Source organism: Nymphaea colorata, chromosome 7 (assembly GCF_008831285.2).
Source record: "Nymphaea colorata isolate Beijing-Zhang1983 chromosome 7, ASM883128v2, whole genome shotgun sequence".
NCBI classification, from domain to species: domain Eukaryota; kingdom Viridiplantae; phylum Streptophyta; class Magnoliopsida; order Nymphaeales; family Nymphaeaceae; genus Nymphaea; species Nymphaea colorata.
In genome coordinates this window covers 20,279,812-20,304,260 of record NC_045144.1, presented here as the reverse complement: position 1 = coordinate 20,304,260, position 24,449 = coordinate 20,279,812, and the positions used below count along the sequence as shown (strand labels likewise).

The following is a 24,449-nucleotide window of genomic DNA, read 5'->3' as shown; positions in this document are numbered from 1 at the left end:
CCATCTTTGAATCTTTGAAGGCTTTAGTTCTCTTTCGGCTGTTTTAGGATCCCCTTCAATTTTGTTTGGACAAGGGTCACTTTTACTCTACTATTTTGTTGGAAGCTTATTCTTTTGTTTTGTATATATTGATCCATGTTCTGCAGCTGGTTTAAAGCTCCTTTCTGATATGATGCAGGTTGGGATTCCAGTAATTCTTGATTGGTTAGTTCATTTTACATTCCTTGGTTACTATACATTTCTTTCAACTTCGCTGGACCCCATTGTGAGGTAAACCTGGCATTTCAGATAATCTTCTCATCTTTGACAATGAAAATTGTAGTATAACATGAGCAGTTGCATAAATTTCTTTTGTAGGCCATGGATAGACAAACTTCCAAGCAAGCCAAGATTTACATGGCGAAGGCGACTAGAAGCTTGGAAGTATGGCGCTGGTTTGGATTACAAGCTGTAGGCAGACAAAATGTAGATGATAATAAGTACGAACTTGTCCATCTGGTGCAGGTTAATCTCTTTCTTGGTTGGTACATTCTGACTGAATCTCGACATAACCAATACACCGGCTGAGTTGACCATGTGAATGAAGATCATCATCTTCAATTCTTATTGTTATGATTAGAATTCATGAACAGATAGCCCACATTGTCAGGGCACACTGGAAGGCAGGATTCCTTTTTTAAATGTAAATCTCATGCTAAATGCAATTATAACAGCTAAAATCATGTCTATTTTCTCATGTTCGTTTTGCATTATTAAAAGGTTAGGGTATGATTTTTACTCTCTCTCTCTCTCTCTCTCTTCCTCTCTCTCTCTCTCTCTCTCTCTCTCTCTTGTGTTCCAAGTAGATAAAGTTAGTTATCTAGCTGGACGGGCTAAGAGCCTATATGAAAGAAAATTAGTTTCATGGAAACGAGTCACAAGAGGGGAAATGCAATTCTGAATTCGTTTATTGATGAAGACAGTCCAACGTCAGTGATGTCTATCTTTTCATGGTCAATTTGCGTCCAAACATATATACAAGATCTTGATCTTCTTCTTGACTCACGAGAGCATAAATATATTAATCGACACTTCTGGCTGGTTCTGCTTTCTGCAATTCAGGTTTTGGAGTTCTCCATTAACGAGTTCTTTCTTATTTGCATTGATAAGAAGACATGAATCTGATTATGATGTGTGATGCGTTGCATGTAGCAGGTAAAAAAATTATGGACATCTACCTGTTTTCATGCTTGGAGATGAAGCTACAAGAGCAAATCTGGTAGCTTGGTCTCATCCACCCATTCCTAACACCATTATAGCCAGCTACCAGTTCTCGTGCTTCGAGATGAAGTTACAAGAGCAAACATGGTAGGATGGTCTCATCCAGCCATTTCGAACATCAATGGTGCAGCCTCCAGATACAGCACCCATGCTAATGACGGCAACCATCCATGATCAAAAGGGATGATGGGGATCTCAGATCTTGAGAATATGATTTGCCATACTATGGAACTGCTCATATCTTTTCAAGGTGAACAGAGTACTTGTAAATTCCTTATTAGACATTAATGTTCCAACGTCCACCAGGTCTCTCAGGTGAATGATGATTTGAAGAGTTTTCTGAAGGGGGTAGTCTGAATATTTGCAAGGTTCCCTGTCATACGTGGATGCTTAGAACTTCTGCTTCATCAAGCCATGAAAGCTTAAGAGTTTGTATTCAAGTGCCACCAAATTTATGCAGCCTACAAAGCCAACTGTTTTTTTCATGGACAAAATGCATCACCTATCATGCAATAATATTTATTCTCTATAATATTCAAGTCTAAATCCATCTTGCCAGTTTGATCTATTGGCAGATTGGGAATGCTGAGCTTTGATCAATAAATTCAAAGGTTTACCAATTAAACGATGGCTTTTCGAGCTGTTTCATCTCTTTTACATGGAACAAATAAATTATAGAATTAAATCAACTTTCCAAAATACCCTTCTAGACATCCCACAGTTCCTTAGCTATTTGACAGACCAGAAGCCAATAAATTATCATGTAGCCTTTGAAACTCATTAAATAGTTGTTTGATTGAAGAATAATTAAAAAAATCACTTTGGATTCTACAGGTCGACTCTGTTCTTTCCATTCATGACAGAGCCAGAACTTCATCCAGTTCTGGACATCACCTAGAGATTCATTGTCATGAAAGTTCACAAGACACTAAGTCCTATCTGGCCCAAATACCATCTTGTTCCTTTCAGAATAATGAAAATACAGTGACCTGCTCAGTCAGTCCAATTCAAGCGGCCAGCTTAAGCACATCAAAATGGATTATGTATCTGATTCAAGAAAAATAAAAAAATATTTTGGTTTTGGTGAATTATCCAAGTTGATGCTCATAAACTGTTTCCCATATTTAAGAAAGTTGAGATGTTCTAAGTTGTTTTCCGAAGGTTTTACCTCTCTCGATGAAAAACATCGTTAGAAAATTGATAAATATGTCGCTGCGGTAAACAACCGGACAGCTTTCAAAAATACCCATGAGATGACATTAATCAATAACCATGTTTTTCAAGAACTTTATTACTATAGCAATGTTAATGTGAAGGGATGGCCACAGACATCATCTTACATCCTTCTGCATTCTTTTCAATTATAAGTCACTTTGCATGTTTAAGGCCGGACGAATAAAGTTTCTCTGTACATATTATGCTCTAGGCTTATTTCCTAAACTTATACGGATCATATTGATGCTCCTCAGTCTGAAACTCTCCGACCATATCTTTTTGAAAGCTCCCTAATGAGAGGCTTTTCACTGGCGCCATGCGGCCCATGAAAAGTATCGTGCTTCGAGATGCTCTCAACCTGAAATTAACGGTCATTATGCAATAATTAGTTACATTAGAAAATGGTCATTATGCCCATGAACGTGCAATATCCAGATACAGGTTATTCTCATGTTCCAAAATTTCAGCCTTGAGTAATGGAAACTGGACACTGTCAGACCGATTATTTAACAAATCTCACTGTATCGTTCATCTAAACTTAAGATAATATGAAGAGAGCATTTGATTGCTGTCAAAATGAGAAACTTCAGCAATCATGCCTGAACAATGGAAGGTTAGTAATGTAGATTACAGTTGGCTGCTTAAACAGTAATAATATGTTGCACTTACAGATTGCTAGATCGTGAAAGTTTTGGAATTTGTGGGCAGCAAAAGCAAATGTGATAGTTGCACCCCCCAAAAACAATCATTCTAGCAACAACAAAAGCTTTTCGAACTACAGAAAAGGAAGAAAGACAATATAGGAGACTCCCAAAAACACTTCTATCCAGCTAAAATAAGACTCAGGAAAAACGGCAAAACGAAAAAAACGCGTAAAAAACGTCTATTTTCGCGTCTTTTTTAAAGAAGGCAGTTTTATTGCAGGCGGTGGCATCAACTGTAATTTCTCAAATTTTTAAATGGTAGTTTGGGTAAAAAATAATAAAACGTTAAACTTAAAACTTTCGGCAGCATTTCGAGTCTTCGACAAAAGCGGGCGGACGAGTTTTTAGGGTTTAGGTTTTCAGATTTGGGGAACGTTAAATCCAGGCGATTTTCGATTGCCGGCGAGGTTTCCGCGGAGCAGGCGGGCGTCTTCTTTTTTTCGTCGAGTTACAGTTTCCGGCACCGTGCAGACCTCCGACAGCTACATCCGACCACGCTTGCGTGCTCAGGTAGGATTTCCGTTAGATTTTCAGTCCATTTGCATATGTGCGTTGGACATTGTGACTTTTTGTTTACGTCCGTCAGTTTCTAGTTTTTTGTTTTCAATCGATTAGTTTCAAGTTTTTGTTTTCAGTCAATTTGCATACGCTGCTATTTTGCTACTTTATAGTTTATAGTTTATAGTTTATACCTCTTGTTTCAGTCGATTTGCATATGTGCTTAAGCAATTGTCTGTCCCTGTTAAACTTTGTTGTTTGTTACTTTGTTAGTTGTGTTTTCAGTTGATTTGCATATGTGCTTCAGCAATTGTCTATCGCTGAAATGAGAGTCAGATTTTATCGCTTCAGGACCTTAGTTGTTTGACACTTGATTGCTGCAGAAAATGCCTAGAGTGAAGGATATATTTTGGTCACATGCAATTCAAAGTGAAGAAGGGAAGTTGACTTGCAAATTTTGTTCTGAGCAATATACCGGAGGAATTACACTATTTAAGTATCATTTGGCTGGAATTCACAGCAATGATGTTGCTGCATGTCGTAATGTGCCTGAAAGGCTGAAAGTACCAAGCAAATGACAATTAAAGCTTGTAGAGTTATTGAGGACAAACCCATGAAGAAGGGGAGAATGCAAAGTAGAAGTGGATCACATTTAAGTGTAGCAGCTAACAATTTTTTTTTTGTGGAACTTGGTCTGAAGAAGGACAAAAAGGACAAGGCAAAAAACAAAAAATTTTAGGCATGATGAAGAAAGTGGAAATTGTGAATAAGTTTTTACTTAAAGCTATTATAATGAATAACTTACTTCTTAACTTACTTGGATTAGTGAATTTCAAGAATTTTATTGATGGTGTTAGAAACTTTGGTGTATGATATATTCTCTCAAGCTCTTAAACAACAAGAAAGAAAATACTAAATGAAGTAAAAAAAGTTGTTCTATTATTCAAGATACAATAGAACATCTTTCTTTGCTTCATCTAGTAGTTTCGTTCTTGTTATTTCAGAGCTTGAGAGAATATATCTTGGGCCAAAGTTTATAGCACTAGCAACAAAATTTTTGAAATCTACTGATCGAAGTAAGTTGAAAGGTAAGTTATTCATTCCAATAGCTTTAAGTAGAAACTTATCCACAAAATCTTTTTTCACTTTCTTCATTATGTCTGAAATTGTTTTTTTTTGGCCTTGTTATGTTCCTCCTTGAGACGAAGTTCCACAAAAAAAAATGTTAACTAATCAACAAGAACGAAACTACTAGATGAAGCAAAGACAGCTGTTCTATTATACGTTGATGAAATGAAGAAAACATGGACACAATGTGGATGCACAATTATGTCTGGCATTTGGAAAGACACGATTAAAAGCGGATCCTATATAAACTGGTATTCCTTTCTTTGATGCTTGAATTATCATTTCCAGTCTGAACTGTTTCTTGCAGCCAAATTTGAGCTCGTCTTGGCTTTTTCAAAGAGCAATGTCAGCACAGTCAGATGCCAATGTGTCTTCTGACTTCATAAATGAACTTCTCTATGTCAATTTCCAGTCGATGAAGGTTTCAACATACCCATATTGAATTTCAGTTTCTTTTCTGGCTGAACTTGTGAAGCCTTTCAGCCAGTTTGCGTTTTGTTGGAACTTCGTTTTTGTGATTACTTTGATACTTGTTGTCTTTCTTAAATTTCACGCAGAAACTGGGGGATGCAGTTCTTAGTCCATTTCTGCAGGTACTTGTATGCACAGAAAATTGTCAATATCTTAAAGTGTCACTTATTTCATTAAAAACTTGCTTCTTTTGAGAAAATTATAAGTCAAGAATCTTCTTCTTATGATTTTTTACAGGACGTGGTCCAGTTTTGGCCACTGGCAAAGACATTAGGAACTATTGTGCTAAGCCATCCACAAATTCTTCCATCTATTTTCAAGCAGGTAACTCTTGCAATATTCATTTTTGTCCCAGTTGTTGTCCTTAGAATTTCTGTTACAGCTAAAACCATAGAAGAGTTGTTTATGTTTGGTTTGATCCATGGCTGCCACTTCTCTTTTTGACGTTCGCTCTCATGAAGAGACTTGAACGAGAAAAGACCAACTTGATTCAGGACCACATCTTTCTTCTTTGCCTTCAGAGCTTGGTAATTTTGTGTTTTTATCATGGTGACAAGCATTGATGGCATTTTCAAAAATATTGCAGTATTACCTAAAAAAGTTATCTCAAACTTTTTGAAAATATTGCCAAAACTCATTTTTCCCATATTTTCAGAAAATCGTAGAATTATTTTAAAAATACATTTTGAATCTTTTTCTTCTCTTCTAACGCTTGGAATAATTATTTGATTTTTATTAATGTTCCTATAAGAAAATCAATAGAAAACTGATAATTTCTTTTTTCTTTCCAATTATTTTCTGTGCGTCTTATTTTTTGGGCAGTATGAGATGACAAACTTTTTGTTAATACCCAAGGGAAACCTCGGTGGCAAAAACCCATGAACTATATATGCGACTAAGTTTTGTTATCATCTTTAGGGTCCTTCAGTGACCGTCCTATGAAATTCATCATCATTAAGGTCCTTCAGTGATTGTTTTATGAAATTCATCACCGTTTTTTCTGAATAATTTTCATTTTTCAATTATAGCCAATCAGTATGGGTTTATTTTTCAAAGCCATGGGACCAGCTTCTGTCAGTTGTTTCAACTCTTTTTACATCAAAATTTATTGATCTATCTAGCAACATCTCTGTGCAGTAAAAGGAAAAGTTTCCAGCAGGATGTTTTAGTCCATCTTAGGATATGAAACCGATACAGCAGTGGAGCCTCTTTGGGCTTAGGGTGCCAAGGGCCTGAACTGCAAACTCCGAACAGGGATGTCGTATGTCTAGACCAGGCAGTTCCTACCCTCAGTTTGAGAGTGCCTGCCCTAACTTCTATCTTTGTTTTGCCTCTTCCTTTGATCCTTTCCCATTTAAAAAGACCGCTGCTCCAACTCCAGTTCATGAGAATGTAAAAGGAAAGAAAAAATGTCTGTCAAATTTTCATAACGACTGCCAAAATCAAGTGTTTTAAGTTTTTTAAGATAATTTGCAATGTTAGCCTACCTATTTCTGAAATTGCACCTAACTACCATGTTTCCAAAATGAGTATAATCTTTCCAATTTTGAAAAGCGTTTTCCATAAAATTATTGTTTTACCTTTTCCAAGAGCACAAAAATCATTGATCCCTTCAAAAGAGCTCGAATGCTTATGTATACTATTTCATGGAATTAAAAAATATGTAAGAAAAGTTATCTTCACAAAAGTGTAATCTAGGAGAATAGCTAGCTTGCAACAAGAAGATAAACTATATGTGAGTATCATAGTCATAAAATATCACCGATGTTTTGGAAAAATTGTGTTTTTATCACCAAAACTGCGTGAAATGTTTTAATGGATGAAGCTTGTTATTTTGTCAACATGTTGCCAAAAGATATTTCCTGATGTTAGCATGATATTTTCCTTTTTTATAGAAAACTTTTTCGATGTATTATATGTTTCATTTTTTTATTTTAAGATTTTAAAAACTATTGTAAATTTTGTCAATATGTTTGTAAAAAAAGGTCAAAAATTATTAATCTTCCACAATGTGTTGTAATATTCTTATATATATTTAATTTTTTGAATTCCTGAGATTTCAGGAGAAAACAATTTTACCACAAAATATTCAAAAAGGAAAAACTTTTCCAAGTATGCCGAATAACATGGTGGCTTTGCCCACCTTTAGGTTGAGGTTTCCTTTGTTCAACCCAAAGAAGAAAGTGCTTGGGATACTGAGCGCCAACAATAACAAATTGAAAAGGAGTATTTTTACAAATTATTAATAGGCTTGGACCATACAACATGAAGGATGGGCCAGTGCTGTTAAATTCAACTATTTTTAAGGTAAAGCTCCATCCCCTGTGCGAGTACATTCAACCCTACTTCCACTCTTTATGTCTTTTTGGCAGCCAGATTAAGCGATTCATTTAATATGAATCTCAGTGAGTCCTTTATCCAATTGTAGTACCAATGATCCCCTCCAATCCGTGCCTGCAACTGACTGTTGAAGCTAGAAATATGTGACTGAGGAACACTGATATAAGAAGTTTTAGATTTGTAGGGAGCTAATATGCCATAAACTAAATTGTTTAGAAGAAACGATATGTGAATAAACTAAATTATATAGGGCTGCATGAAGCCCACACCTAGTTCTGCCACTGCTGCATCTGATAAAACCTCAGTAAAGAAATTTTGAAAATTTCTTTTAGAACTATAAAAATTTCAAACTCCATAACATTAAATATATTTCAAAACTTTGTCTCAATGATAGTCACAATCATCGGCAATGTTTTGAAAATATCATGTTTTTATTGCTAAAATGACTTTAGAATATAAGTTTGGGAAATATAACAATGTTAACAATAGGTTGCCAGAAAATAAATATAATAAAGCATCTTCCCTCTGAAAAAATAGTTTCTTTCTTATTTTTCATGGAAATGAGTAAGAACATGGTCATTACTAGAAAACCTATGGACCAATACTAAATCATGTTATTTTAATGTATGGATGACATGTAGTACAGATCAAACAATAAAAAGCCTAAAGTTGAAACGGAAATGCAGCCACCATAGGAGTATTAGTGATGGTTTATAGTGCAAGCAATGATTCAAGGTACTTTTAGCAATGGTTTATGATATTTTCAGCGTTAAAATTTTAACCATCTGGCAACCCTGGCATCCGACAGATTTGAATCTTTCTATTACATACAATTGATCAACCATGTAAGCATATTAAAATTCAGCAAAAATTATGTTAAGAAGTTGGTCCTCCGCTGCATGTTTTCCCATAACAAGCAGCAAGCAGGTTTTGGAAGTGATTAGTTGGTTTCCTACTTCCGACATTGACTCGTAGCTAATAAATATTTTAAGAGTGCTTTCATTCTAGTGCTTTCCCCATGCTAAACATGAGCGTTTACTCTGATTTTCACTCATTAGAGAGTTATAACCTACAGAAACATTTTGGCATCTTTGAATCTTTGAAGGCTTTAGTTCTCTTTCGGCTGTTTTAGGATCCCCTTCAATTTTGTTTGGACAAGGGTCACTTTTACTCTACTATTTTGTTGGAAGCTTATTCTTTTGTTTCGTATATATTGATCTGTGTTCTGCAGCTGGTTTGAGGCGCCTTTCTCTTTCGATGCAGGTTGGCATTCCAGTAATTCTTGATTGGTTAGTTCATTTTACATTCCTTGGTTACTATACATTTCTTTCAACTTCGCCGGACCCCATTGTGATGTAAACTTGGCATTTCAGATAATCTTCTCATCTTTGACTGAAAAGTGTAGCATCACACGAGGAGTTGCATAAACTTCTTTTGTAGGCCATGGATAGACAAAACTTCCAAGCAAGGCAAGATTTACATGGCGAAGGCAACTAGAAGGTTGGAAGTATGGTGCTGGTTTGGACTACAAGCTGTAGGCAAACAAAATGTAGATGATTATTAGTACGAACTTGTCCATCTAGTGCAGGCTAATCTCATTCTTGGTACTCTTTCTGACTGAATCTCGACATAAACAAAATACCGGCTGAGTTGACCATGTGAATGAAGATCATCTTCAATTCTTATTGTTATGATGAGAATTCATGAGCAGATACCCCACATTGTCAGGGCACATTGGAAGGCATGATTCCATTTTTACATGTAAATCTAATGCTAAACGCAATTATAACAGCTAAAATCATGTATATTTTCTCATGTTCGTTTTGCATTATTAAAAGGTCAGGGTATGATTTTTACTCTCTCTCTCTCTCTCGCGCGCGCGCGTGCACGCCCGCGTAGATAAAGTTAGTTATTTAGCTGAACGAGTCACAAAAGGGGAAATGCAATTCTGAAATTCGTTTAATCGCCATGACTGGCATCTGCTTTACCACCACCCTGGGACGGTAGATGCCATGTTCAGAAGCCGATGATTATGAAATGAAAAAAGTAAACACATCCATATGAAAGTAAATCACGTTTTTATCAGTTTCTTTCAACCCGAGTTTAAAATTTGTTCCATATTCGTGGAAAAGAAACAAAACGGATTTTCTTCTTTTTTAGGGAAGCCAAATTAGTTGAGCATCATTAGAGGGCGCAAGATGTCGGTACGGCAGAAGATATAAGAACACGGTCATCTTCATTGGAGTTTCTAGCACAATTTCTGTAAGGAGATTGAACATGACTCGACGTTGAATATCCTGGTTACATAATTGAGAACTTGACAAAGATATATGCTTCTTCACAACTAATGGTAGATGCAGTTGATGAAGACAGCCCAAGGTCAAGGTGATGCCCATCTTTTCGTGGTCAATTTGCGTCCTGCTGGTTCTGCTTTCTGCAATTCAGGTTTTGGAGTTTCTCCATTAACGAGTTCTTTCTTATTTGCGTTGATAAGATGACATGAATCCGATTATGAAGTGTGATGCCTTGCATGTAGCAGGTAAAAAATTATAGACAGCTACCTGTTTTATAGACAGCTACCTGTTTTCATGCTTGGAGATGAAGCTACAAGAGCAAATCTGGTAGGTTGGTCTCATCCACCCATTCCCAACACCGTTATATGGTCAGCTACCAGTTCTCATGCTTGGAGATGAAGTTTGTTTGTAGGATGGTCTCATCCAGCCATTCCGAACATCAATGGTGCGGCCTCCAAATGCAGCACCCACGCTAATAACGGCAAACATCCATGATGAAAATGGATGATGGGGATCTCAGATCTTGAGAATATGATTTGCCATACTACGGAACTGCTCATATATTTTCAAGGTGAACAGAGTACCTGTAAATTCCTTATTAGACATTAGTGTTCCAACATGCACCAGATCTCTCAGGTGAATGATGATTTGAAGGGTTTTCTCAAGGGGGTAGTGTGAATATTTGCAAGGTTTCCTGTCATAGGTGGATGCTCAGAACTTCTGCACCATCAAGCCATCAAAGCCTAAGAGTTTGTATTCAAATGCCAACAAATTTTATGCAGCCTACAAAGCCAACTGGTTTTTTCATGGACAAAATGCATAATCTATCATGCAACGATATTTATTCTCTATAATATTCAAGTCTAAATCCATCTGATCACTTTGGTCTATTGGCAGATTGGGAATGCTGAACTTTGATCAATAAATTCAAAGGTTTACACATTAAAGGATGACTTTTCGAGCTGTTTCATCTCTTTTACATGGAACAAATAAATATAGAATTAAATCAACTTTCCAAAATACCCTTCCGGACATCCCACAGTACCTTAGCTATTTAACAGACCAGAAGCCAATAAATTATCATGTAGCCTTTGAAGCTCATTAAGTTGTCGTCTGATTGAAGAAAATAATTAAAAAATCACTTTGGATTCTGCATGTCAACTCTGTTCTTTCCATTCATGACAGAGCCAGAACTTCATCCAGTTCTGGACATCACCTAAAGATTCATTGCCACGAAAGTTCACAAGACACTTTGAGGCGTAGGCAGGTGGAACCTTAGAAGAAAGCCTAATCTATGTTTTGTACCCTTTTTATGCAATATACCAACTTATTACAATAAGAAAAAATAAAGAGAACAATTTTCTTTTATTTCTTCAATGAACTCACTCGCGATTGAATTTCATAGTCAACAATTTCGCCTAGTACTTCTATTTTACATGCCAAAGTAACAATCAAGTGATCTATTTTAAAATTTTAATATATTGCATTTTAAAAAGATTAAACGGATAGTCTCAAAATTTTATAAAGGGACATGATATTCTTCTTAAAAGTCTTTTTGGTGACCACCTATAACGTTCTGTACAAATTCCAAAAGCAGCTGCATGACAAAAATAAAAATTATGTCTAAAACAAAAAAAAAACGCGTATTTTCGCGTCTAAAGGCAATTTGTATTTCGCAGGTGGCATCATCTGTAATTTTGGAAACTTTTAAATGGTAGTTAAGTAAAAAAGGAATAAAACGTAAAGGTTCAAAGCTTTCGGCAGCATTTATAGAGTTCTTCGACAGAAGGGGGCGGACGAGTTTTTAGAGTTTAGGGTTTTCAGATTTGGGAACGGTGAAATCCCGGGGATTTCCGATTTCGGGCGAGGTTTCCGACATCAAATTCTCCGGCGGAGCAGACCGGCGTCTTCTTTTTTGTGTCGAGTTGCAGTTTCCGGCACCGTGCAGACCTTCGACAGCTTTCCGGCACCGTGTAGACCTCCGACTGCTACATCCGACCACGCTCTCGTGCTCAGGTAGGCTTTCCGTTAGATTTTTAGTCCATTTTCATATGTGCGTTGGACATTTTGACTTTTTGTTTACGTCCGTTAGTTTCTAATTTTTTTTTTTTTGTTTTCGATCGATTAGTTTCAAGTTTTTGTTTTCACTCAATTTGCATACGTCTGTTGGTCGTCTACTTTATAGTTTATAGTTTATACTATATACCTCTTGTTTCAGTCTATTTGCATATGTGTTTAAGCAATTGTCTATCGCTGTTAAACTTTGTAGTTTGTACGTTTCTTGCTTTGTGGAATAGTTTTGTTTTCAGTCGATTCGCGTATGTGCTTAGGCAATTGTATGTCGCTGAAATGACGGTCAGATTTTATGGCTTCAGGACCTCAGTTGTTTGATACTTGACAGCTGCATAAAATGCCTAGAGGGAAGGACATGTTTTGGTCACATGCAACTCAAAGCGATGATGGGAAGTTGATTTGTGAATTTTGTTCTGAGCAATATGCCGGAGGAATTACACGATTTAAGTATCATTTGGCTGGACTTCATGGCAATGATGCTGCTCCATGTCCTAATGTGCCTGAAAATGTCAAGCAAAGGGCAATCATAGCTTGTGGAGTTATTTCTGACAGACCCATGAAGAAGGGGAGAATGCAAAGTGGAAGTGAATCACATTCAAGTGTAGGTTCATCATCTTCAGGCAGCAATTTTTTTTGTGGAACTTTGTCTGAGGGAGGAACAGGACAAGGCCAACAACAAACAATTCCAGGCATGATGAAAAAAGTAGAAAAAGATTTTGTGGATAAGCTTCTACTGAAAGGTATTGTAATGAATAACTTGCCTTTCAACTTGCTTCAATCAGTGGATTTCAAAAATTTTGTTGCTGCTGCTACAAACTTTGGACCAGGGTACATTCTCCCGAGCTCTGAAACTACTAGATGAAGCAAGAAAAGATGCTCTAGTATATGTTGATGAAATGAAGAAAACATGGACAGAATCTGGATGCACAATTATGTCTGATATTTGGAAAGACACGATTAGAAGCAGGTTCTATATAAACTTGTTGGTGAGCTCTCCAACTGGCACCGTATTTTGGAAGGCAAGTCAAGTTGAAAAAGGCCCTAAAAGTGCAGAATTTATAGTTGATTTTTTATCTCCAACTATAGAAGAAATTGGGGCAAACAATGTTGTACAGATTGTTACTGATAATGGAAGCAATTATAGAAAAGCAAAACGTATTCTTGAAGGAAAATATCCAAACATTTTTACCACATCTTGTGCTGCCCATTGCATTGACTTAATGCTTGAAGACATTGATAGTTTAGAAGATGTGAAAAATATCATGTGCAAAGCAAGGCCGGCTGTCAAGTTCTTATATAATAAGCAACAAGCTTTAGATATAATGAGAACTTATACAAAGGGAAAGGAGTTGAGGAGGCCCGGTGTGACTAGATTTGCCTCTCAATTTATTTGTTTGGATTCCATCTTAAAACAAGAAGAGGGCCTGAAATTTATGGTTGCCTCCAATGATTGGAGACATGTTGAAAACACTGAAAAAAATGATGCAAAAGAACTTACAAGGCTCATTCAAAATGAAGATTTTTGGAGAAAGGGAAAAGAAATAATAAGGTTTGTTGAACCATTAGTGAGAGTACTTAAGATGGTAGATGGGGAAGGAGCCACTATGGGCTATTTGTATGAAGCACTTGATAGAGCTAAAGAAACTATCAAGAGTGCATGCAACAACATGAGAGAAAAATATATGCCATATTGGAGTATAATTGACAAGAGATGGAACCGTAATTTGAACAGTCCCATATATGCCGCAGCAGCTTATCTAAATCCTCATTTGTTCTGGAATAATAAAGTAAGGATGAATGATGAAGTTCGGAAAGGTTTGGAGTTAGCAATAGAAAAACTTCTTGTTCCTGAGGATTGTGCAAATATGTCTCTTGAATTGGCCAAATATCAAACCAGACATCCATCATTATTTCGTTGTGAGCTATCCATGAATATTATTGACACTTCTCATCCACGTAAGTGTCTCACTTTTTCTGAATTGTTGATGATTGGTTAAATGTTTTAATTACAAATTTGCGACTGTATGATTCTCAATTTTGTTTGTTTGTTTCTTTAAATTATGTTAGGTGTTTGGTGGTTGATATGTGGATGTTCTGTTCCTATTCTTCAAAGAGTAGCAATCAAAATTTTAAGCCAGCCATGCAGTGCATCAGCTTGCGAAAGAAATTGGAGTGCATTTGAAGCTGTTCATACAAAGAAGAGAAGCAATCTTTTACCATCTAGAGTAACTGATTTGGTATTCATTAGAATGAACATGCATTTGCAAAGCATGGCTGCAGAAATGGCAAACATAAATGCAGATCGAATCTATATTGACCATGTGAATCCATTTCCAGAAGCAGAAAATTTAGAGGTTGGGTTGTCTTCAGATTTAGAAGAAGAAGATGATGAAGAATGCGGACCAAGTAGAACCAATGAAGAAGATGACTCTACTTCATTGGATGAAGATTAATGCTGTATACAATTCTTTTCCTCGAAGCAATTATATGTGATAGTTACTGGGATGACACTGCTTTTTTTTTCCCTTTGTGTTTGTATATGTGCCTTTTTTCCTTTCCTTGAAAGTTCACTCTTATAACACCACCACTAACCACATTGTTATCATCTTCCATTGAATTGGCTGACAATTATCAACTCCTGTTTGTGTTGGTCATTTGTTTGTTGGACTTGGAAACATAGCTTCATGGATCAATGTTAACTGAGTTACATGTCAATATTTCTAACAAAATGCAAAGCACGTGGTCAATAATATATTCCTTATTTTTTGCAATTCATCGATATTGTTACTGTCCTGGTAGTGTCAGAACTGCAGGTGGCATTTGCTAGCTGTGACCAAGACAAACAGGGTCATCATTTACATCTCCTGCAGTTCTAGAGAATTACTTGAATGCGGGGCACTACTATCATCCATTCTTTATGCAGTCCAGCAAGTCTTGCTTTCAATGGATGTTGATGGTGGGGAAGGTTTTGTTGATTATCCACCTATTGTATTCAGGCTTTTTGATCAGTAACCAAACATTTTTTATTGAATATGCAGCAGAGAGATTTACTGCGGAACAGTCAATATTTGTCTTTTTTTATATTTAATTGTTATTATGACAGTTACAATATTCATTGTCGATTGTGTTGTTTAAAGCTTCAAATGCATATCCAGGGACTTGATCATTCATCTGTACCAATAACATTGCATAAGTTTTGCATAACATTTATTTAAATAACTTTAGAAAATTTTGCCTTATTTTTCTCATTTGGTAAACTCCTTTGCTGCGAAAAACAATTATGCGACACAACTGAAGACAAGCACCCAGTTACATGCTTAGTTCATTCATGAACAAAGAAGGGCTTAAGTTGCCCGGAAGAAAATATTTCGAACACAGATTAGCATTTTGTTTAGCTGAATTGAGCTGATCAGCAACCAGCTGTTGAGTTCATGGCATTTTTCACTTTCTGCAAAAGCAATGTGTGGCCAAAGAAAGTGCTTCATCCACCTGTTCAGGGGCTGAACTCGAATACAAATCAAGTCGAAGATTGTGTCTCTTTATTGGCATAATATGATAATCTGCCTAACCCACCTTGCTTATATTGGCTGCTAGAAGAGCAAGCATCTGTACATGGGTGGAATGCCTGGCAAGGGTTGTTCAACATTTAATGCGCAGAACAGAAAGCGTTTGGTTTGTTTCGAGCATCTTTTCACCTGCTTACAATCAGGAAGACTACTTAGAACCATCGACCTAACATGGCACAAAAATATTCAGTTGGTAATGGTGGTCCAATTGATATACATCGCCGATATGTACGATGATGAGATGCATCAAATCACATGGAAACGAATCATATAGAAAAATGTATAGACTTGCTGTAGGTTGGCTCTTTCCAGTCTGGCTTGAAGCGTGGTTGGAGTCATTAATAAGATACAACTATAGAGAGGGAGAGCTTTGGCGGGCCATGAAGAAGGCCACGGAAAGAAAGAGAGACTGTGCTCTGGTGGGCCATTAAGCCACCACTCAGAGCCCTGAATTTCCACAAGGGCCCATGGAAGAACCTCCCCTATCTAGTTGTTCTTTCCAAGTAAAACCTTTTCCTCATCTTAGGCAATTTCTAAATTTGAGCATTCTATTTTCCTTTTTGCCAATTCCTGATTTACTTTTCTATTTATGACAAAGGGGGAGTGTATGATCAAGAATATTACGGCATTTTACTTGTGATTTTACGTGGTGGAATGTTATAATATACATGTCACCCTCACTATGTCCAAGTCAACTGTAAATGTTTAAAAATGTGTGCATATGACTTCTCGAACCAACCGACGAACCATACTTTTTGTCAAACTTGTAAGGCCTTTTTAGTCTTGAAACTTCTGCTTTTTCCCCATTAATTTTAAGAACTCCCATGCCACTAACTCAAATAGAAGATTGATGAAATTTAGAAAACCAGAAAGGTATTTGAAAAAATTGTTAAGTGGGTGATTACAAAAATATCTCCTTTGACTAGAAAAGAAAAAGTAGTAGAGAAAAAAGAAAAAAACAAGGGTTGTTGGAAAGGACATGATAAGAACTTGCATATCAACCCGGTGATCAGTTGCTGGCGAATGAAGCAATCGTGGTCAGACAGCAAAGTAAAGAATTGGTTTGGAAGTTTGGGTTCTATTTCCTTACAAATGTTTGTATCTGTTACGCGGTCTCGATTGATCTATTTGAAACTGCAGTGAGTAATGTCAACTGAAACCTCTATTTCAAATCAGCTGGTTAACGTTGTGGTTGGATGGCTTTTTTCTTTATTATTATGCATCACTAAAAACCATCACAAAAAGTGAATTTTGTCGCTACAAGCCATGGTCAAGTAATTGGTCATTTCCAATATATCTTTTGTGACAGTTTTTATCAATGTAAAATAAATAAAACCATTCGACCATAGAAGTCACTGGTTGATTTCAATTATTCTCTCTCTCTCTCCCTATATATATATACACACACACATGCCTTCGAAGAAACGGTACTCTTCATCCAATTCTTTGACAATCCATTCAGTTGAACAAATGATCTTGTGTGGAGAGCCTGCGGCGGCTGAACCAATTTACAACACGATTTCACATATCTCCATTGGTTATCAAATGTTTGATACAGTGTAATATGTGATACAACTTTTTATTTATTTTGCTAGTTGTCCCGAACCAATTATAAGATTCCTCTTCAATCGACGTTTGTAAGTTCATATCTATGATGGTGCCACGTGTGCGGGCACGCGCACGCTATGACCATTTGTCCATGAAATTTAGTTGGATTTCTCTTTCATACTTACTTTTTTCCTGGAAGTTAACTCATCATTATCAATGTGATCTACAAGGCACCTAAAAGCGCCCCTTCCTAAGTTGGTCACATGTGAACGAGTTAGCTGTCTCAGTCACATAAAGCATAAGTTTTTCCCTTCTCTTCTTTGGACTCAAGGTGTCAAGTGTCAACAGCATGTGGGTTTGTCTCTGGACACATGTGAATTTATTATAAAACTGAAGACATGTGAATTTCAACTTAAACAAATCCTTTGTTATGGAACTAAAACCGGTGAATTTAAACGATATGTTCCGGATTCAATGTTCAGACAGCATAAGTTGGCCTCCAAATGCAGCACCCACGCTAATATCGGCAAACATCCATGATGAAAATGGATGATGGGGTTCTCAGATCTTGAGAATATGATTTGCCATACTATGGAACTGCTCATATCTTTTCAAGGTGAACAAAGTACTTGTAAATTCCTTATTAGACATTAATGTTCCAAATGCACCAAATCTCTCAGATGAATGATGATTTGAAGAGCTTTCTCAAGGGGTAGTGTGAATATTTGCAATGTTCCCTGTTATACGTGGATGATCAGAACTTCTGCACCATCAAGCCATGAAAGCGTAAGAGTTGGTATTCAAGTGCCACCAAATTTTATGCAGCCTACAAGGCTAACTTTTTTTTTTCATGGACAAAATGCATCATCTATCATGCAATAATATTTATTCTCTATAATATTCAAGTCTAAATCCATCTGATCACTTTGGTCTATTGGCCAGATCGGGAATGCTGAACATTGATCAATAAATTCAAAGGTTTACCAATTAAAGGATGGCTTTTCGAGCTGTTTCATCTCTTTTACATGGAACAAATAAATATAGAATTAAATCAAATTTCCAAAATACCCTTCTAGAAATTATCATGTAGTCTTTGAAACTCATTAATTAGTCGTTTTATTGAAGAAAATAGTTAAAAAAAATCACTTTGGATTCATCCAGTTCTGGACATCACCTAGAGATTCATTGTCACGAAAGTTCACAAGACACTGACAAGTCCTAGCAGGCCCAAATACCATCTTATTCGTTTCAGAATAATGAAAATACAGTGACCTGCTCAGTCGGTCCAATTCAACACCGCTAGCTTAAGCACATCAAAATGGACTATGTATCTGATTCAAGAATATATATATATATATATATATATATATATATATATATATATATATATATATATATATATATATATATATATATATATATATATATATTGGTTTTGGTGAATTATCCAAGTTGATGCTGATAAAATGTTTCCCATATTTAAGAAAGTTGAGATGTTCTAAGTTGTTTTCCGAAGGTTTTACCTCGTTGAAAAACATCGTTAGAAAATTGATAATATGTCGCTGCAGTAAACAACCGGATCAGCTTTCAAAAATACCCATGAGATGACATTAATCAATAACCATGTTTTTCAAGAGCTTTATTACTACAGCAATGTTAATGTGAAGGGATGGCCGCAGACAGCTTCTTACATCCTTATGCTTTCTTTTCAATTATAATTCACTTTGCATGTGTAAATCGGGACGAAAAAAGTTTCTCTGTACATATTATGCTCTAGGCTTATTCACTAGACTTATACAGATCATAACATATGCTCTAGGCGTATTTCCTAAACTTATATGGATCATATTGATGCTCCTCACTCTGGAACTCTCCGACCATATCTTTTGAAAGCTCCCTAATGAGAGGCTTCTCATTAGCACCATGCGGCCCATCAAAAGTATCATGCTTCGAGATGCTCTCAACCTGAAATTAACGGATCAAAGTTACAAAACTTAGCAGGAACCAGAAAAGTTCAATGAACTATGAACCTCCACTCACCCATGTCCTAAGTGGAGTAAAGCATGCTTTAACACCTTCAAACTTTGGCTGAAGGAGACTTTTTCCTTTCACCTTAATGTCCTCGTTCTTCCCGACATAGAGAAAAAATAATGAAGGTTAAACCATCAAAACAGTAGCATAAGTACACAGGTATATTTATGCAGTACAAGGATATGAGCAAATTGCTATTCGAAGTATACACAGTTCTTGTTGTACGTGCATGCATATGACTTTATAGTTTATACCAAACCAGTACTATCAGTCTCAACAAAAATATGGTCAACGCAATTCCAAGTGTTGTATTGCATCATAAACTCTAAGAGTCTAAATAGATAGACATGTTAAGCACTGAGCTATACATAATGAAGAAACTGGCAGTGAATTGTAGGATCAATTTGAAGTTCCTAAGCAGAATGGTATATCCATGCGTTTACTCACTAAAACATCCACAACAGAGAACTGCGTTTCTTTCCACCTTCGCAATAATTAGTTTCCTTCTCCCACAATAGAAAATGGTCATTACGCCCATGAACGTGCAATATCCAGATATAGGTTATTCTCATGTTCCAAAATTTCAGCCTTGAGTAATGGAAACTGGACACTGTCAGACGGATTATTTAACAAATCTCACTGTATCATTCATCTAAACTTAAGATAATATGAAGACCAGTTGATTGCTGTCAAAATGAGAAACTTAAGCAATCAGCTATCTCGTTCAGAGAACAAGTTACAAAAGGTACTGCAAATTATTTCAATCTACGGCATGCGCTTCACTGGCTGAAGCACATGCCTCACAGTGGTCCACACTTGAAGCCTGAGACAAGCTTCAGGAAAAGTATTACCTTTTAGTAAAAAATTAAAACAAAGGTTCACACATGATGCGCCTAATGATAAGCAAGGCATTAATGATGACCTTTTAGGCACCTGCAAGTAGTGAGGATGACATGGTTTGCCATCCTGTCACATGCAAAAAGCCCATTTTGTGCAACAGGTGGAACCGTGGAAGTGAGCCTAATCTATGTTTTGTACTTTTTTTTTATGCAAAATACCAACTTATTACAATAAGAAAAATAAAGAGAACAAATTTTTTTATTTCTTCAACAATTTCATAGTTAACAATTACGCATAGTACTTCTATTTACATGCAAAAGTAACAATCAAGTGATCTATTTTAATATATTGCATTTTAAAAAGATTAAATGGATAATCTCAAAATTTTCAAAAATAAAGAGACATGATATTTTTCTTAGAAGTTTTTTGGTGACCATCTGTAATGTTCTATACAAATTCCGAAAGAATGTTGTCACTTGCTGCATGACAAAAGTAAAAATTATCTAAAGACCATCCAACTTTTGGATGATTTAGATAATAATGTGATGTAAATGTATTTTATTGTGCTTTTAGTTTTTTTTGTCAAGTTTTCACTATTTGTATGAATATTATATGTTTTATAATTATAATCATGAAAATTATGCCTCACCTCATGATGGACTCACTGCCTCGGTTCGCCTCATGACATTTAACAACATTTGTATTTATATCACAAAGCAGCATTTTATGGCATTATATCTCACTAGGGATCATGACAGTTATTCGTAGCCCTCTGACAACTGGTCATTTAGCCTGACATTCTCCTACTCGACTAAAGAAAAATGCCTGAGCAATGGAAGGTTAGTAATGCAGATTATAGTTGACTGCTTGAACAGTAATAATATGTTGTACTTACAGATTGCAAGTCTAACTGTGAGGCAGCAAAAGCAAATGTGATAGTTGCAGCCCCAAAAACAATCATTGTAGCAACAACAAAAGCTTTTCCAACTACAGAAAAGGAAGACAACATAAGAGACTCCCAGAGAAAATACTTCTATCCAGCTAAAATAACTAGAAAAATCATGGCTGACAGAGATTTTGGTATAAAGTTAGGGGCAAACTAATTTCACAAGAATGAAACTGCTAGGAACAATTTGTGCTATATACATTCTCCACGGACAGAAAACGTTTTCAAAGGGTCCACTATTCTGCAGACGAAACTTATGGAGAGAGAATATTTTTCAGGAGTTCTTGCATCTAAATAGCGAATGAAGATGGTTGCATGTAAGAGTTTTCTATCCTAACAAAAACTGGTCCCACAAACGAAACTGAATTATAGGTGATTATAACCCTTGAGGAAAATAATTTAGATGACCAAGACCGTACCTGAACTAACAGATTGGTTTTTGGATATATGAAAACAATCTCTCAGTTAAAACTGGTTGACAAAACATCAGAAGTCCAAAGATTTATTGTCCTTATGGTAGGTGAGCTATGACTATGTTTTTCTTCTTTAAAAGAACATTAGGTTCCATGTAAAGAACGGATCACAACTAGCAGAAATTTCATTATGGAACCAAAGACATGTTCAAGATTTTCCTGGAAATTAGTAGTAGAAAGTCATGCTGACAACAGATGATGAGCAAATTATTTCACTGACATGGGACTTACTTTGTGAAATTCCCTCAGCCATGGCCCTCAATTTCTTAGCATCACTATTTGTGGCCTTGTCACGCCTTAATTCGTTCGCTGTTGAGGCTGGAATTGACTGATCAGAATTGGGCAAGCTCCACCTATTAAATCATTTAGATTTTTCACATCATCAATACTTTGTGTGGCTTCATTTTGCAAACTTACTTCACCAGACTCCAGAGCTAATGATAAATAGGGAATGTGTTCACCTAGTTGATTCCAGTGATTGAAGTTAAAGCTAGTACTAAAGGGCACTACACAATTACAAATTAAATAAGGGGAACACATATTGACACTGTTCATGTAAATAGCAAGATCAATTTAACATACTCTGTGGATGCTTTAATGGGACACATACATGTAAAACCAGTAATGGCTTGAGTAACACACTTTAAATCAGTTAAGATTGTCATTGGTTTGTTCCTAGAATTTTTATTGCATTGAACTGTCACTTGTCTGAAGACTCAGGAATAAAGCAAGCAGGAGGTAAGCAGAGAAAGCAAGGATAATATAGCAACAAAGTGAAAATCTCAAGAAACTCATTGTTGATTTGTTTGGAGTCTTGGACATCTTATTATTCAGGCAACAGTGCATGATTAGAGCAGTAATTCTTACAATTACATAATGAGATATATACAAAGACCTAGTAAAATTCTACGTGCCTTACGTTGAATGATGATTACATGTTTGGCCACATTTTCTCTATCATCATTTTCAAGTTACAAATGGTCCGTTTGATTGATGACTTGTGCTTAAGGAATCAATGTCCTGTCTTAGTCTAGCCATTTAATGAATATGTTAGGTACAAGGATTCTATAACAAACAAATTGAATATGCTTCTATTAGTTGAAAATGTTGATTAAGAGAATTAACCAATTAAGTATTATTCCCTTGGTTAGATGTTGATAATCACAATAAATATCCAGTTCATCAAGTCAAGTGAACGATGTATACTGAGATTGCAACCATTACAGATGCCACCGATCCCAATTTGACTTCCTTCTTAGATGAAGTGATGTTGTCTTGCATTCCACTAGTCCAAAATATGATGTTTCTTCGCATAGGCACACAACATGCTGAGACATTCATTATTATGTTGGCATCTCAAATCCAATCGTACAGGATAAACACTCATAATTAAAGGACTTTTTTCTCGTTTTTGCTAGCCATTTCTCTTGTGTTACTTTTTGGATACAACGACATATCAAAAGATAGAATTTACTGTACCTAGATGCGAATTTGAGGGTTAAGCACAATGTTTGGCTCTGGGAAACTGTAGTCATAGATTCAGACATCTACCCTTGTGAATATTATGTACTTATTTTCCTGCTCAATGCAGAAATAAATATCTGTCATCAGCTTCTCTTTTCTAATTAATAGAAATATGTGATTTTCTTTGCAATCTTTGGTACTTTTCTTTAACATATTTATAGGACTTCTTTATTGAGGAAAAATATTTGGCAGAGTCCTCTACGAACATGGACACTAAAAGATTTTTAAGTTATCAAACACACCTTTCGATTAAAATTTAACTAGTCACTCATGTAGTTCGGTCTCATGATTTAATAATGGTCGCACAATTATTTTTCACGGTCTCCAGTATTGAAAAAGGAAGAAAGGAGCAGTTAATTGGACTTCTCCAATGCTTTTAACTTCCGGGCTACTAGTTTGAACATAAAAGATTTTGCACTTAATCCTTCGCCAATTATATTCTTAGAGTCCTTCACCCACTAAGTAACTGGTCAATTTTGTACAACTTTGGCCAACATCAACCGATAAATTGTATAGTTCTCGTCTACAAATATCGCAAAAGACCCAGATAAAAAACTGGTGAAATCATAACCAAGAAAAGCAAGCAAAGAGTTGGTGAAGCAAAAAACAAACATACATAAATCATAAAGGATGCATCCATCTATACGAGCAAGTGCTTGCATAGAGAATTTGAATGTATTGTCGTTTTAAAATATCAACTAATCAAGGACAAATAATTGATGAGGAAAACAGAGAAGTCAGTGGTTGTTGTTCTTTCATTCATGCATAAAATTCAGGAAATTCTGTGGAATTAAAATAAGTTACGCTAAACTCCTTGTGTCCGACAAGCGGCAGTTCCACTAAATCCTTTGCTTCTAAATACACGGGAAAGACACCCAAAATAGAAAAAAGAAGAAGAAGAAGAAGAAGAAGGAAAGCCTCAAAGTAGCATTTCTCGAGCACAAGTTATGATCGGAGAGTTAAAACTTACTAAGTAATTAACATAATACTTTATAATGGAGAAGCAGAATAAGAAAAAGCAAGACAATTTCATCCAGCTCGTAGCTAATTCGGTAAATTGAACAAAGAAACTCCAATGTAAAACCGAAAGGTGATCACGACAACTTCCATTAAACCAACGAGAAAGACGATAAAATAGCCTAAAAGCCATGTCAAGTCAACCAAGAAAAGCTCCCAACCTTCTCGGGCCAAAAGTAACCGGCGGCAAGGAGACGAAAGCACGAAGTGGGTTCACTGCGTCCAGGGAACGGCGAGAAGAAGGATCCGATGAATTGGGGAGCGACCATTTGGAGTAGGCAGAGAGTGTGGACAGCGAGGACGGCCGATCGGTCTTCAACGGGAGGGAGTGGCGAAGGACCTCAGGGAGGACGTCGGCGGCCGCCGACGAGGAGGAAGCTGGTGGGGAGGACGACGGAGAAGGAGGAGAGGGAAGTCTCTGAGCGAGACGAGCCGCAGCGTGCTTGGACTCCTGAAGGAAGAAGGAGCCCTCCTTGCTCGCCAATCGCCCCGCCAAGAAGCTCATCCCCCTTTCCCTCTCT

The 24,449-nt window shown here is 36.4% G+C and overlaps 3 protein-coding genes across 24 annotated transcripts in view; 2 read left to right on the top strand and 1 right to left on the bottom strand.

Moving 5' to 3' along the window:
• The window catches only part of LOC116257383 (uncharacterized), a 26,363-nt gene extending 16,932 nt beyond the window's left edge, over positions 1 to 9,431 (top strand). For 2 of the 21 annotated variants that reach the window (XM_031634076.2, XM_031634074.2), the window contains exons 17-18: positions 179 to 270; positions 358 to 780. In XM_031634076.2, coding sequence (XP_031489936.1) covers positions 179 to 270; positions 358 to 454 — 189 coding nt within the window. In that variant the 3' untranslated portion in view covers positions 455 to 780. Of the gene's footprint in view, positions 1 to 178; positions 271 to 357; positions 781 to 1,191; positions 1,789 to 5,112; positions 5,227 to 5,362; positions 5,399 to 5,513; positions 5,601 to 8,847 lie in introns of those variants that run through there. The other 19 variants (XM_031634082.2, XM_050078783.1, XM_031634088.2 and 16 more) reach the window with 19 other exon arrangements.
• LOC116257385 (uncharacterized) lies at positions 2,623 to 24,449 on the bottom strand. Of its 2 annotated transcripts, none has more exons than XM_031634091.2 (5): positions 24,090 to 24,449; positions 21,619 to 21,740; positions 20,864 to 20,955; positions 19,138 to 19,224; positions 2,623 to 2,833 (listed from the first exon to the last, which is right to left on the bottom strand). In XM_031634091.2, the coding sequence occupies exons 1-5, from the start codon at positions 24,431 to 24,433 to the stop codon at positions 2,726 to 2,728; spliced, it is 753 nt and encodes a 250-aa protein (XP_031489951.1). In that variant the 5' UTR covers positions 24,434 to 24,449; the 3' UTR covers positions 2,623 to 2,725. The 2 variants fall into 2 exon arrangements, with proteins under 2 accessions (XP_031489951.1, XP_031489950.1); XM_031634090.1 differs by lacking the exon at positions 2,623 to 2,833 and adding an exon at positions 18,708 to 19,062.
• On the top strand, positions 11,705 to 15,220 carry LOC116257384 (uncharacterized). The gene is made up of 3 exons (XM_031634089.2): positions 11,705 to 11,926; positions 12,286 to 13,939; positions 14,051 to 15,220. The coding sequence occupies exons 2-3, from the start codon at positions 12,880 to 12,882 to the stop codon at positions 14,434 to 14,436; spliced, it is 1,446 nt and encodes a 481-aa protein (XP_031489949.1). The 5' UTR covers positions 11,705 to 11,926; positions 12,286 to 12,879; the 3' UTR covers positions 14,437 to 15,220.